This window comes from Chelon labrosus (genome assembly GCF_963514085.1).
Source record: "Chelon labrosus genome assembly, chromosome: 18".
NCBI lineage: Eukaryota > Metazoa > Chordata > Actinopteri > Mugiliformes > Mugilidae > Chelon > Chelon labrosus.
Window position 1 is genome coordinate 15,484,635 of NC_140351.1, and position 15,640 is coordinate 15,500,274.

The 15,640-nt window shown below is 41.1% G+C and overlaps 1 protein-coding gene across 1 annotated transcript; it reads right to left on the reverse strand.

Moving 5' to 3' along the window:
* Positions 1-8,166: 8,166 nt before the first annotated feature.
* Positions 8,167-10,902, reverse strand: LOC311503327 (C-C chemokine receptor type 9-like). Its single transcript, XM_084565983.1, has 3 exons — positions 10,542-10,902; positions 10,362-10,417; positions 8,167-9,532 (listed from the first exon to the last, which is right to left on the reverse strand). Exons 1-3 carry the CDS (start codon positions 10,633-10,635, stop codon positions 8,480-8,482), a joined length of 1,203 nt encoding a protein of 400 aa, XP_084422109.1. The 5' UTR covers positions 10,636-10,902; the 3' UTR covers positions 8,167-8,479.
* Between the last annotated feature and the right edge of the window lie 4,738 nt (positions 10,903-15,640).

Sequence of the window (15,640 nt, forward strand, 5' to 3'; positions counted from 1 at the left end):
TGAAAGACTGAAAGTGTTGCAAACTTCATTCCTCGCTGTCATCTGAGCCATCATCTTTACCACTGTTTCAATACCTTTGTTGCTTCCAATGATTGGGTTAACTTGAAAAACCTGTCCTGACGTGAGGTTTTTTTTAGCGTTGTTCTTCGGGGGCACAGTGTTTTCTACAGGGACAGTGGGAATGTAGACTCATGTTTTTAATGTTTATTTATTTAAATTCTTTCAAATAGCTATAGTCACAAAAATAAGATTATCAAATAGAGATTAAAAGTAAAAAAAATCATGAGAATTAGCCCCATAATAGTTAGTTGTAATGTTGTGTTCACAACACATTATCTTCAGACCGTTAGCATAGTAACATTAAGACATTAAGCTAATTGTAAAACAACTGTCCTGACTTGAGTTCGAATTTTTAGTGTTGTTCATTGGGGGTCACAGTGATTTACAGGAAAGATGGCGACGTAGACTTGCGTTGAATGTTTATTTTGAGTATTTTAAACCCCTAGATTTGCTGAAATAATAGTTTCAAACATCAGCCTTAGTGGCTAACATCAGCATTTTGTTATTAGAAATAACCAAAGATGATATGAGCTACATTTTATGTATTTTAAAATATCTGGGGCACAGTGTTTTATAGTAAAGTTGCTTTCAATGTTTGTTTATTTTAGTTGTTTCAAATCCCAGGTTCACAAAAACTCAAACTCAAATTAGCAACACATTAGTTTTACTAGCAACACATTAGCTTCAGACAGTTAGCTTTGTGACTAACACAAACACTAAGCTAAACAGCAAATAAATAGAGCAAGTGTGTTGACTTCACTTATGTTTTTTACACTTGTTCACTTGGGTCCCAACAATTAAATAGTTACACTGCTTGTAGTGTTGTATTAGTGACGTGTTAGCTTCAGACAGTTAATTTAGTGGCTAACATCAGCACTAAGCTAATCATAGACATTGTTTTATCATTTTTCAATAGAAGCATCATGTTTTACTGGCAGGTTTAGAAAAGGTGCGAGTAAAATTCACAAGATTTATCCCAGTAATTCAATAGTTACTTTGAATGTTATATTTGCAACACATTAATTACAGACAGTTAGTTTGGCACCTAACTAAAAAAACTACTATATCATAAATCCACAAGGTGTATTAAAAGGAAATACTGCAGTTAGCTCTCGATATTTACAATATACAGTAGAGAGACACAGTTAGCGACTACCTGGTCACAGCTCAGGACAGATATTTCCCTTGAGAGTGTGTAGAGACTAAAATCAGAGGTAAAACAAAGTGAATACTGGACTTGCATTCATTCCGCATAAGTCCACATAAATTCAAACTTAAAAATTGTTGATATGTCAGTGTTTGGTTAATCTGATTTTACTGAAGGGCATGAACATAACTATGCAAAAGATATGGGCCCAAAAATAACGTGTGATTTCAAATTGTTTGGAGTAGCTTGGAGAACGTCAGCTCATTTGTGGTTGCCTCCGTTACTTTGTTTGTCTTCACATAATCCCAGACTGATACTTTGATGGTGAGCTCAGGGCTCTAAAATCCTCCTAAACCAAACTGAATTCTCCCCCAAACCACCCTTGCTGTGGCAGGTGTTTAGTTATAGTCTTGAGCAGGTGTAGGCTTTTAACACGTCCTGCATCTGTTACACCTTTTTGCATGGTGGACGGCAGCTTTAACAAGTACAACAGCTTTAAAGAAAGAGACTGTCGTATGTACGTACACTGTAATATTAGGAATTAATGAATGCAAGTATAAGGACAAAATGCATTTCATTAGTGTTGATACAAACCTGTTTCACACTACAACTGAAGAATTAAATAAAAATGAAACCAACTGTATCATTTACTTGACAAGCTTACAGGACACAATTTTAGCACAGTGCACATTCAGACATCTTTGACGAGCAGTGGCATGTCTACAAACTGGGGCAATACTAGGGGATACAAGGGAATACTTACTGTAATTTAGAGTTTATGATTAACTAAACTATGAAAAGGGGAGCTCTAGCTTTTTTTGTCTTTTTTTTTGTCAGATAGGATCATTTCCATTATTCTTGGTGAATTTTTATCCAACAAAAAATATCTTGTTTACTCAGTTTTTTCATGTTTTAAACATTTTGTTTTTCTATTAATCATATATTTAAAGATAATGGTCTCTTATTTTAGGTTTAGTGGGTAAGACTTTACTTTAAGGCTTGCTTATCGTCCTATAATTTCCTGCAAAGTAATTGATATTTAACTGTAAATATGAAGGCATGTTTCTCAAGAGAGAATTTCTAGTTTAGGGTAGAAAATGTTCAACAGCTGAGTGTTTAAAAATCACATGTTTCTCTGCAGTTTAACATTAAGTTTAACATATATGAAGGTCTGTATTTAGAAAAAAAAAAAATATATATATATATATATCACCACAGTATTAGTTTTCGGCATTTGTTATCCAGAAAAATCATCACTGAAAATAAAAAAAACTGCTTAGGAGCTCATCGTAAATAAAATCAGTCAGATCTTCCTATCCCTGCATTCAATATCAAATTACATAAATCTGTACATTAAACATCCCTACAAATGAAACCAGATTTTTTTGCAAATAAGTTCAGAATGTTTATTATAAAGAAAGAATTTTTTTTTAATAATGTGTTTTGTTTGTTTGTTCACAGCATTGTTTTTGTCATCATATATGTGTAAATGCTGGTTCCCCCCCCCCCGCCTACATCAGCAGTGGTTTTCTGTCATCCCTGAACAAACGGGGCCTCTCCTCCTCCTCCGCCTCTTCCTCCTCCTCCTCCTCTCATCGTCAGCGTCAATCTGCGGCTGTCACTCGGAGCCGGACAGTGACTAACGACACTCCCAGTCAGTCAAACACTTATCACCACACAGGTAACACACAGGCCTGGAAATGACTGACATGAAATGGAAACGTCTCTCATTCTGTGGGCCCGGGAGCTGAAGTGAAATATTAGCTGTGGGAGAGATGGCGGATGATAAGAGGCTCCCTGTTTGGGCTGGAATTGTGGAGGTCCAAGTTCTATTACATTTCTTTTTATGACGAGGAGCGGTATGAAGATCCTGTTTGCTCGGATAAAGGATGCATTTCCTTTTCCATTTCATTTATTTTTTCTGCGTGTCATTTTACTGTTGTAATGCTTAAAATTTTTGCCAGTGACTCTAACATCCACAATGAGCTGCTATTTCTGCCTTGCTTCGGCTTTAAATGCTCCAGTGGGTCACTGTTGATACATAAGCCGCCGCCCCTGCTGGCTTTGTGTTGTCCACAAGAACCGCACCATAGGCCAGTTGAAACCAGACTGCAGCCTGCTCAATGTCAGTAGGTCACATATGCTTACTCTGTCTCTCCTATTACTCACAGACTCCAGAACGTCCTCCCTCTATCCCTCTTCTTCTTCCTCTCACACATCTCCTTCATGCACACTCACACGCGCACAATTCCCCCTGTGCAGAAAGATGGATGGGATGTTCCCAAACCACAGGTGCTGCTCTACTTGTGAGTCTTTTGCATTCTTCACCACTGCTCGCTTTTCACTGTTTTCCCCAGTGGTGATTACCACCATACTTCAGAGTTGTGATATAATGAGGAACATGGAGTATTAGTAAAATACTATCAATCTGCCTGTCTATTAGCTGCTCAATGGGAATGAGACTGGTTTCCAAGAGCGAGGCAAAACTCGTGAAGTTCATTCCCTCAGACTCGTTTCCAAACCGCCACTAGATGGGGTTGGTTTCATTTCCATCTTGTGTGTTTGCTGGTAACAGCGGCTGAAACCCAAACCACTGACTCATGTTGCTGTGGAAACTACACCACCTTGTGGCTGAAGGCTCTCAGTTGTCCAGAATCAAGTTTACACAGAAGGACATCAGCTGGAACTGTTTGGCTTCTTTATGCGGAGAAATCGTGTGGAGAAAACATACACACACAGATCAGCGTCTCTTATTTGATTCCAGTCGCCCTCTGGAACAGTAGCTGGGGAGTCTCATCACCCTACATCATTGAGCTCAGACTGGGACAGAGGGAAAGGAGAAGGTACAAGAACAAATCCCCCAAGTCCAGCAACGCGCTGAGGCAGAAACTGCAACACAGGAAAGCCAGATCCTCAAGTTAAGGCTCAGCCGTCCACCTGCACCTGAAAGATAAAGGACACTCTTTTGAGGATCACATTATAGACGAAGAAGACAGATGGCCTATAAGAGCAATATAAGAAACCCCTCTCTGAACAAGGGAGGTGGACTGAGACAAGCATTATCAGACACTTACAGCACAGTTTTAACATCTGTCCTCAAAAGGTTTCAAACCCACTTCGAATCTTCTGAGTTTAGTTGTTAACAGCACGTTCGATATGAACATCCTCTAATACAGGTGAGCACTGGTTTGTGAACAGACCTTAGTCGTGTCAGTTCCAAAGGTGTTCCAGATAAAACCCTGAGCTCCTCACCATCGTCATTTACAGCTGATGAAGCTACTTGGATGAGCGGATTGGTGGTAGATGAAACAGTTCTCTACAACACAAGGCAGTGATTTCAATCAATGGGTGGGGAACTCTGCTTGAGTTCAGAGGAAACAGTTTATTTATAAATGGTGGGATATCAAAAGGTGTGTTAATTCACTTCCCTTTTATACTACTGTATCGTAGTATAATGTGTCTGGGGATATACTCAAATCTTTACTCTTCTGATTATGTTGTTATATTTCATAACAAATATTCAGTTTTAGTCATTACAGATGAGATTTGTCCCTCTAATCGCAGAATGTAGATAAAAGTTTGAAAGCCAGAAACATTTAATCATTGAATCAACCGAAACAGATAAAGACTGCACGAACAAAAAGACTACAGACGTATCTCATACCGTTCTCTGTTTTGTTTAAGGCTGCTTAATTTGACTACACTACTTAAACTGTGTCTTAGTTAAGTACTTGAAACTACCTCAATCTCAACAGTAAGCGTTCTAGTTTTAACAGTGGACACTCTTTCCTTTATGTTAGGAATATCTGTTGCTAATGTTTTGCTTAAGTCAGGGGTGTCAAACTCATTTTAGTTCGGTTGCAGCCCAATTTGATCTGAAGCAGGCCGGATAATAGCAGAAGATAATAGTATAATAACCTATAAGTAACGACGACTCCAGTTTTTTTTCCATTTGTTTTAGTGCAAAGAAGAACAAATTAGGAGAATGTTTACATTTAACAAACTATCTTTCAAATAAAATGAAATATCTTAAGAAAAATAAGTGCAATTTGGACACATTGCTGTCTGCTGTTTAGTCCTGGGTCTCAGTGTGTTGTGTTCTGTCCACGTCTCTGACTAAAACGATGGACCAATTAGGGATAGCATTTATTTTCATAAAAAAATTGCAGTATTCTATGTTATTTTTGCACTTTCACGCTGCGGGCCAGATTAGACCCTCTGGTGGGCCGCTTTTGCAGTGTTTTCCTGTGTTTGACACCTGTGGCTTAAGTACAACTGCAGCGATTGTAACAGACATTTTTACTGCATGAGCTAGGCCTCTGTTTTCCACCATCGAGCCATTTCCAGCAGGTCTTCATCACGTATATTTTTCGTGACCCCCTCACAACATACAGCATGTACACGATGGTAACTGGGGTTCAGCTCAAAGTTTCTTCCTGTTAAAAGGGAGTTTTTCTTCGCCACCGTCGCTATAGTGCTCGCTCTTGGGGTTTGGGTGTCTGGGTTCTGTAAAGCGCCTTGAGACAATTTGGATTATTACTGACACTATATAAATAAAGGGGAATTCAGCTGAGAGCGCCTTACTAGTCCTCTTAAACCTTAAAGGTGATGGATGAATGCTTGAATCACCTGCTTTCTGAAGCCTTGAATGATGAAAGAACGAATGCATAAAGCCTAAACACATCCTGGATGATATGTTTTATATACTGTAGATTCACTTGTGAGGGCAGCGTCCAACATGTGTTTTTCTCTGCGGTCCATAAACTATCGACGGGGAACAAAAAAAAGAGAACTCAAAAAACATTGGGGACATCTGATCAAACTCTATTGTTCGTGTGTTGTTGATTTTAAGATGAGACAAAAAAGAAACCACAACTATTTGGAGGTTGTATTACATTGTAAAGGTTTGCCCATTGTTTCATCCTCCTCCAATAACCACGACTGGCCTCCCAAGAAACCTGTTGTTATTCTGTGCTACATTAAAGTCAAAATCTTCCCAGCGTCTTGTTTGTTCACAGTGCAACCGGACTATTTACAGTAATAGTTAAGAAATATTTTGCAATAGGATATGACGCATTTTAGTTGTTTCCCCTTTTTAGGCATGAGACCTACTTCTCCCATGAGATACAATGCGGGATCATCCCAATGTGACCCGTGCAAGAGATTCACAAGTTTTGCATCACATTGAAAATTGTGTAGTTGCAATCCTTGCAGATTAAACAAAGCAACAACAACATCTGATTATGAGGAAGCTTGCGCAGGTATTTGGTAACGTCGCTCTTCTTCGCGACCTGCCAGGGCATCGGTAGGCCTCGTCATGTCAAGCGGGAACATGTTGTTATTGACTTGACTGATGGTTTCCTGTCGTGAGAGAAAGTAGCAGCACAAAAGGAGAGAAAAGAAAGAATGTGTCTGTGGTCTCACCTGAATTCAGCAGGTAGGCAGCAGTTGTCTGGGGCCAACCTCAGTGACCACAATAACAGCCTGGGATTTGTTTTTTTACTGCTAGCATGTACTGTGTGAAGTTTCTGTCTTCTAACACCTGTTTGTTCTCATATTTCAATGTGTGATATTTCCAATTCTAAACCAACCTCGCAGCCCTCGCAGAAATGTCTAAACTCTAAAAAGCATGCCATCCTAGAGAGAGAGAGAGAGAGAGAGAGAGAGAGAGAGAGAGAGAGAGAGAGAGAGAGAGAGAGAGACGATAGATAGATAGATAGATAGATAGATAGATAGATAGATAGATAGATAGATAGATAGATGGATAGATGGATAGATAGATAATCCAAACAGGAAGACACAAAAAATCATGGCAACCAAAAGAAAACAGAAAATGTGGTCACCGTTCGACAGGTGAGGTTGAGACGGAGATGCACTTTCTCCTACAATGTACCAAATTAAATGATACGAGAAAATTTCATTGGAACAAGTTCAGCTCTTTGGTACCAGATTTCAAAGAGCTGGACGACCTCTCCAAATTAAAAATACTCCTCGGAGAAGGAGAGCGGGCACACCTTGCTGCCCAGTATGTATTAACATGCCACACCCAGAGGGACAGTGAGTGATCGAGGCACACACACACACACACACACACACACACACACGCACACACACACACACACACTGTATATAACTAATATAATGTTCATAATGTATACATCTTTGATTTATTGTATTGTACTTTACTTGTACCTAAATTCAGATTTATATCAGGTTGACAGCCGCAGTTTCTGTTTGTGGGTGTCATGAAACTCCAAACGTGTGCTGCCCCAAGGCCCTTCGCCCACAGCTCATCAGACAAGGGTGGAAAGCAGTCCACCAGTCGTTTCATTTATCTGTCTGCTCTGACTTTGATGTTGTTTTCACTTTTTGTTGACTCAAGCCGTGAAAATCCTCCTCTGTTGGGTTTTACATTTAACTTTGTGCAGACCCTATGCACCCAAGCATATGATGTGTGTACCCTTTTGACATCTGTGAAAGTGAAATTCTATTGTGTCAAGTAAAGCAGAAGTTGAGCATATCTTGTTTTCGAGGCCATGGCACCCGTCTATCTGTCTCACGCATGTCTGGGCCACTACCGTTATAAGGCCGACGTGGGAACACTTCTTCATGGCTGCTTTGAATGGGCAGCCGTTGGCAGTCGCTGCGAAACTGCCAAGTCATAGCCGAACTTAAACGTTTAAGGTTCAACAGCAACAGTGTCAGCACAGAGGATGGTGCAGACGGTCGGGGTAAAGACGTCTAGTCAGATCGAAAACATTGTGGACTGATCCAGCCACAGTTCCCACCACACTCTGCACGTTATACCAGTGAAAGCACTCGAGTACGAGACATATATTGTTTGTCTCACCCCTTCATTCATTAATTGTATCGGCTTGAAACAGTTGCATTTCCTTTCCGCATGGGACATAAATTGCAGTATGCTTTACTTCTTTCCATATTTTTAATAGTTGTTTTTATATTTGGGTCAAAATACAGTTGGTTTTTTTATTCAGTTACAGCAGCACACAACAAATACATGATGGAAAAAAAAAACATTTAAAAAAAAATGTATTTACAGTAATGTACAGTTTATACAACGGTTCCAGTAAAAATAATATGCATGTGACTGTTAGAATATGAATATGATGAAAATGACCTCCAAATACTTTTTGTTGCTTTCAAGGTTGCTAATGTTATTGTTGCTATTCTAGTAGTAAGTAATGCATGGGATAACAAGTATGAAAACAAGGCTCAGGTCTCAGGTTTAGGGATTTAAGGAGAAGTGGACATTTATATGGAAAGGGCAGGGGTAGTTTCGGTGTCTGACAAGACAGAGGGACGTTTGGGGACTGCCTGCATTTTAATGAGACTTCCATTGCCCAGGCCGCCAGCGCACGTCTTCATAATCCTTAGGAGGTCTTGTCTGAACCGAACTCCGATGAAGACGTACAGGAACGGGTTGAGGCAGGCGTGAGTATATGCTAGGCTCTTGGCAATCTGTCCAGCTACATCAAAAATCTTGACAGTTTCACAATCTGTCATGGTGGTATTGGCTGCCTGTGTGGCTTCCACGATGAGAAAGCCATTGTAAGGCAGTTGAGAGAGGACAAACACAAACACCACAGCAAAGATGACACGTAGGGCCTTGTGCTTTTCAAAGCTCTTGGCCTGCAGAAGTGTGCGAATGATGACAGAGTAACAGAAGAACATAACTAGGAGCGGAAGAAAGAAGCCCATGCAAATCTGCAGGGACAGCACCAGGATCTTAGTCCGGTTGAATGCATTGTCCCAGTAGACTAGAGCACAGAAGGAGTTCCCGTTTTGGTCCGTCTTCACCTTGGCAAAGATAAATTCAGGGAGGGCCAGGAGAGTGGAGACAAACCAGACCCCAAAGCAAGCAAGTTTGCTGTAGAACAGCCTCTTTTTCTTGAAGTTCTGGGCTTTGGTGACTTGTACGATAGCAATGTAGCGGTCCACACTAATGCAGGTGAGAAGCAACATGCTGCTGAAGAAGTTGATCTTGTAGACAGCAGAGACTATTTTGCAGACAACGACGCCAAAGTTCCAGCCCTTGATGGCATCGACAGCCCAGAAGGGCAACATGCACAGGAAGCAGAGGTCAGCCACAGCCAGGTTAAGCAGGTACACGTCGGTCATCGTTTTCAGGCGGTGGCGGACAGTGGTGTAGATCCAAACCACCATCAGGTTACCCACAGCACCAAGGATGAAGATGATCCAGAAGAGAGGGGGCTCGTACTGTCCACGAAACTCCCTAACCCAGCTTCTGTCACACATTCCAGGGTCCTCAGTCGACCCAGAGTCATAGTCGTAGTCAGTAGTTTCCTGTAATCAAAAATAGATTGTCCGATTTAGTATTAAAGAGCTCTGAGTGGAACCGATACACAGTCTTTTGTTCTCCACTTCCTGTTGTACTTATTCCTGCTTGCTAACCAACTCGGTGTTGCTGTTTTCATAACATAGTTCGCTTCTAGTGGGAATACAGTGAAATTACATCAAACACCGTCTGTGACGTACAAGCTAACCAGAACACGCAACAAAAAAACTGCTGTCAGGTGCAGGTGTTGTGTCTGCACAAGAGAAACCACACTACTGCACAATTTCCTGCTGCTATCCAAGACCGAGGGGGGGGTACACAATCCTGAGGGGCTCCAGAAAGGGGCCCGCTGCAGAACTCGGTACCCCAGAAGTCGAGATCAGAAGTTTAGATGTAGGTCAGAGATAAACAGAGGGGCTTAGGTTTTTGCAAACAACGGAAAATTTGATGCTGACACGGCTGTGGCTGTGACTGCAGATAATACAGATGTCTGCGTTAGATGTAAAGATATCAATATACATGGATCTTAAAATGCTTTTTTATTTCACAGTCACCACAAGTAAAAAAAAAAAATAAAAAATTAAAAAAATTGTTTTAAGTACAAACTACTTTTAAACATTGTCTTTAATTAAGTTGTACTTTCTACTTCAATATCAGACTTTAAGTACTGCAATGCAATTCAACCACTGCACTAAAGCAGGGATTTAGAAATAGCTTTCCCCTCTATGTGATAGCAAAAATAGTACTTTCTCCGCTCTGCTCTGCCTTTTTAATACTGCTCAAACTATATTTCGCTTGTGCTATGAACACAGAGAGTTATCTCAAAGTAATACTTACAGTTATAGTAAAATAAGTCCGTACGTCCACAGTTGGAGTTGGTTCACCCATGTTTTCTGCAAAGAACCAGAGGATGTAAAATGAGACAACACACCAAAACATATAAAAAATAATAATAATAATCTAACAGGATTCAATTCATGAGATTAAATTAACTCAGTTTGTTTAGCAGTGACTCACCCAGTAAGCAGGGATGTAGAGAGCAGACCTCACAGTCACGATGCTGTTTCTTTGTCTGGGTTGTACAGATGTGAATTTGAACAGCCAGACTCATCGTCACTTGCTTATATGGTTTCCCCTTAACCACAGAAAATCACGTGCTTGCGCGCTTATCACCTTATTTCTGTCTCAGCCGGCGTATAAGGCATAACGCACTCTTGTAGTATTTCTTCATTAAAGCAGCTACCGCGTTAAACATGCATCAGCTTGTTTCCCAGGGTGATTTTGATCAACAGTGTGACAGTTTTCAGGGGAAGCTGCCACTTTCAGACTCCGCTCACTGAGCCATGCCATCAGGCTGTTGCCAAAGAAAGACACCCGCACACCCTCCACAGCTGATTAGGTTTTTTTTTTGTTTTTTTTTAAATCGTGGTCCACTTTTGGCACACTTTGTATACACAGGTGGAGCACTTAAAGCCACAGATGAGTGATGCATGAAACTGAAAACCAGGAGACGTGATCAAAGCAACTAAAACACTATAAGAGGTAGTCGGTGCTGAAACGATGAGCGCCTTGCTGCAGTCTAAAGATCACGTTGTGTGGGCTAGTTTCTTATAACCATCATGTGTGAGGAAAGTCTACTTGTGATTTCACTTTCAAGAAAGCTCTGATGAAATATATCTTGTAGAAACAGAACCGCCTCATCATAAACTGAAATTATCTTAAATGAGCCAACATTTTGACTTTTTTGACGAGCGTTAGGTGCAAATACTGACATCAGTCAAATCTTAGGCTGCACTTATGGAAGAAACGAGCATGTAGGTTGACGTCAGATATTAGAAACTACCACTGGACGGAGCCAGGCTATTTGTTTCCCCGCTTTTCTATATTTATGCTAAGCTAAGCTAGCATACTGCTGGATCAGGGTGGTAGATATTGGTAGCTGGGAAGACTCTCAGTGTTCCAGGTCATGCAATACACCGATCAGGCATAACATTATGACCACCTTTTTTAATATTGTGTAGGTCTCCCTTATGCTTCCAAGACAGTTCTGACTCATCAGAGAATGGACATGGTCCTTCTGAGGGTGTCCTGTGGTGTCTGGCAACAGAATGTTGTTAGTGGGGGTCTTTGGGTCCTATGGGTTGAGGGGAGGGGCCTCTATGGATCATCCCACAGATATTTGATCAGTCTGGGTTCTAGGCAATTTGGAGGCCAGGTCAACACCTTGTGCTGTTTTCTGGGTGGGTGGGTGGTACACATCTATCAACATCCACACAGTCCAAACGTTTCCCAGCAGAACACTGAATTGTCTCAAGATCGCAGCACACTTTGGGAGAAGGGCACCCTTCATTTCGTGCTTGGTCATTAAAGGACATAGAAGAAATAATATTGAACGTGTTCGCATCAGAGTTTGCGTATGATTTGTCCAAGTCAAATTTAACCTGCTAATTTACTCACTCTTGTTCTTACAGAAGCATCTGTAATGCCCAATTACACCGGAGCACATATTCCTGTGTTTACCGATCCCAAGGTGAAGAGACGTTCATGTTCATGAGTACCGAAACAAAAACACATTCTATAGAGAAGTGGAAAGTTCACCGGTAATCCCGAGTGCAAAGGGAAATCCATAATGAAAATAGAACAAATAACGTGACTGACTCGGTGCAAAACATGGCAAAGGAGGAAATCCCCTTCATGCCAGCCGGTTCATCAGAAACAAAATTGAAAATAATTCACCTTGAGGCCTAGAAACACTAATGATTAACAAAATCACAAGTTTAGTTGTTGAAATCGTTACCAATCAAAAGCGGCGGGCTTCCTCGTGTTTTCACACATGAATGCCCTCTGTAGTGTGTTTATATCCTCACTGTTTCACTTCCCTACCTGATATAACATATTCAGCCTGCCTGAGAGACGAGCGTGTGGGCCACCAGCTCGTCAGATTTCTACGCATGAAAAAAACAAGTGCTGGTTGCGTTTCTCGGTTTTGATCACAGCGAGGCACAGGGAAACGGCTGTGTCATAATAGAGTATTTTCCTCCTGGGAACAGGCAGTTGAAGAAAGTAGCAGACTGAGAGGTTTCACTCACTACCTACCACAATCTAACGGCCAGCGTGCAGCCTTTCAAACGCATATTTCTGCTCCGTGGGAATGTAAAACTCTGAAAAGAGCTTGTTAAACTTTGAAGAAAGTCAAAATGAAAGTTGCATTTGGAGATAAAAATAGATTTAAAGATACACAATGAGCCATGGGCGGCACAGTGGAGGGGTCGTTAGCACTGATGCCTCACAGCGAGAAGGTCCCAGGTTCAAATCCATGGGCCGTCTGGGCCTTTCTGTGTGGAGTTTGCGTGTTCTCCCTGTGTCTGCGTGGGTTCTCTTCGGTTACTCCGACCTCCTCCCACCGTCCAAAGACATGCTTGTTAGGTTCATTGGTGATTCTAAATTGACCGTAGGTGTGAATGTGAGTGTGAATGGTTGTCTGTCTCTCTGTGTTAGCCCTGCGATGGACTGGCGACCTGTCCAGGGTGTACCCTCGCCCGATGACAGCTGGCATAGGCTCCAGCAGACCCCGCAAACCTTAACAGGAACAAACGGTTACAGAAGATGAATGGATGAACAATGAGCCATATGACCTTTGAGACTCTTGCACAGGAGCCGCTGTTTTTATTGAATTGTGCAATTATAAAGACTCTATGGCTAATTCTGACTCATTTCACACAATGTCATGTCCACAGCTGACTCACAAATTATGACAATATAACATCACTGCAGACGACAGACAAAGGCGCGACACCTGCCTAGTCCGTGGGAGGGCTGTAGTCAGTCCCTGTGAGGGGGGGATTTGTTTACCTTTCTTATGACAAAAAGAAAGAATTAAAATGTGGGGAGTGTTTTTCTTCACTGTCCCTCACAATAACTGTTTGCGTGGATCCGAAAGGGCAAGCGAACCTTTTGGTAACTCATAAACTGCCCACAAAAAAAGTCCCTGCCGTGAGCTTTTAGAGGTCATAGATGACGTACATGGTGATGTTGGTGGCATAAGCTTCATCATTTATCCATCTTGGAACGGCAACTGATAAATGCACTATCCCCACTTCTGAGTAAGAAACGTGTGTTAACATGAAACATGGGACATGGGTGTAAATTTGATCCTCTCTTCTTGCAAAGAGAGATAAGATGAAATCAATTTTACTCATGATTACGATCACAAAATCATTAAGACATTACATTCTATCGGTTTAACCCGCTAGCCCCATGTAACTTTGTCTATGTGGCAAATGCATGATGTAAAAGGATGTGAATCGGGCTTCCCGGTTTTGACCACAGTGAGGTTCAGGGAAACGGCTGTCGTGATCATATGAGAGTGAATAATAATCTTTACTGCAGTCAACAGTTCTAGAGAATGAGAGTACAAAAAAAAAAAAAAGAAACAAGCCACAAACACGTGAAAGAGAAGTCTGGATCCACTGTCTAGTTCCTGATCTAGACCACCATCTTATATCCTATACTTGTGATATCATTTTTGTTATTTTCAATCATTGTTGTTAATGTGGGGCTGCCACCGTGGTTTTGACTTACATAACAAGCTCACCTCTGAATACTGAAGTTGTGAGAATTTCAGGACGTGAAAAAAGGCTCGCTTGGTGATGAAAGATTGTCGTGCCATGGATGAGTCACTGCTGACTTGAGCTGTTGCAGTGTAACAGGTAAAATCAGCCAAATGAATTCAGCATGACATGTATTGCAGTTGCAGCTGAGGGTGATGGGAAACTGCAGGGCAAAAAAATGAATGAGTCAAAACTCTTCTTACAAAGTAGGCGGCCTTTCAGTCAACATATTTGCGTTCACGCTGCAGGGAGAACGTGGCGTGTGGCCCTGTTACCCTCTGAATGTGGTCTTAGCGTTCAGATCTGCACGCTCGGTGCCTCTTGGCTGCGTTCACACTTGTGCTGAAAGCTTTCCACCTGGAGTCGGATCATGTCTTTTTTCTGAAGGCGGGTGTGAATAAGTGTCGCTTCATTTTCTGAACGCGACGGGCTGTGTATGTTGAGGATGTCCTTTCACAGAAAATTGTATCGAGATGAAAGATCGCACAACGAGCAGCCGTTCTCAGAAATGACTAAAAGCTTTATCTGTGTTGTCTTCTTGTGATTTGCAGGATTTGACTGTTTGAACAGCCCCTGGCGGCTCGGTCATGATAAACTAGCTTCAGCCTCCTCAGCGAGAGTGATAGGTAAGGTCACCAGATTAAAAGTAGAAACAAAAGACGTGGGAGGAAAGTTTGACTAAAATGTCGCATTCTTGACTACTCCAGATTGTTTGATTGTGTCACAGTGCCATACGTGGTTCCAGCGTCTCCACTGGGGTGAAAATATGAGCGACAACTGGACGGATTGAAACATTGCACACACAGTCATGGTTCACAGATAATATATCCTAAAAGTTGATCATTTAATTTGTACTTTTGAGGGACAGCAATGCATTACCATTCATTTTGGTATTCATGCTCTCTCAGGATGAATTGTTGCCACTTTGGTGATGCCTTGACTTTCCATCCAGCGCCTTGAGACGTGTGCTCTTTGACCCCTCACGGCCACAAGCGAAGCGCCCGGCATTTAAAAATAGTACTCCAAGTAAAAGGAAATGCTGCACTTCTATCTAGTTCCTTTTTTTTTTTTATATATATTTTATTATTTTTATATTGGGAGCAGGTGAAAGTCAACATATGTCTGTTGTAGAGTATAAGCGCATACACATTCATATACCAAGAAATAAATCACAGAAACAAACAAAAAAACAAAACAAAAGAACAGACATAAAAAGGAATATATAAATCACAAAATAACAACAATAAACATATAAGCACATGTAGCTTACACACTCCAACCATTAGACAAAGTGATATCATTACTATGTACATTTGAGAAAGACAAGTCATAACTAAAACAAAGAAAATGAATAAGTAGAAAAAAAAATTCAATAAATAACTTAATAAATAAGCAATACAACACACCACACCTGCACATTTTATAACCCTAGACCCCCCACCCCACCCACAGATCTTTCTCTAATTTTCACCACATGTTGGATATTTAAGATAAATACATAAGAAT

What these genes read in the sequence shown, in the direction of transcription:
- LOC311503327 (XM_084565983.1), bottom strand. Translation starts at nt 10,635, where the DNA reads ATGAGTCTGGCTGTTCAAATTCACATCTGTACAACCCAGACAAAGAAA. An exon ending in TCTACATCCCTGCTTACTGG is followed by an intron (nt 10,418 to 10,541) that starts GTGAGTCACTGC and finishes GGTTCTTTGCAG; the next exon opens with AAAACATGGGTGAACCAACT. An exon ending in GGACTTATTTTACTATAACT is followed by an intron (nt 9,533 to 10,361) that starts GTAAGTATTACT and finishes TTTTGATTACAG; the next exon opens with GAAACTACTGACTACGACTA.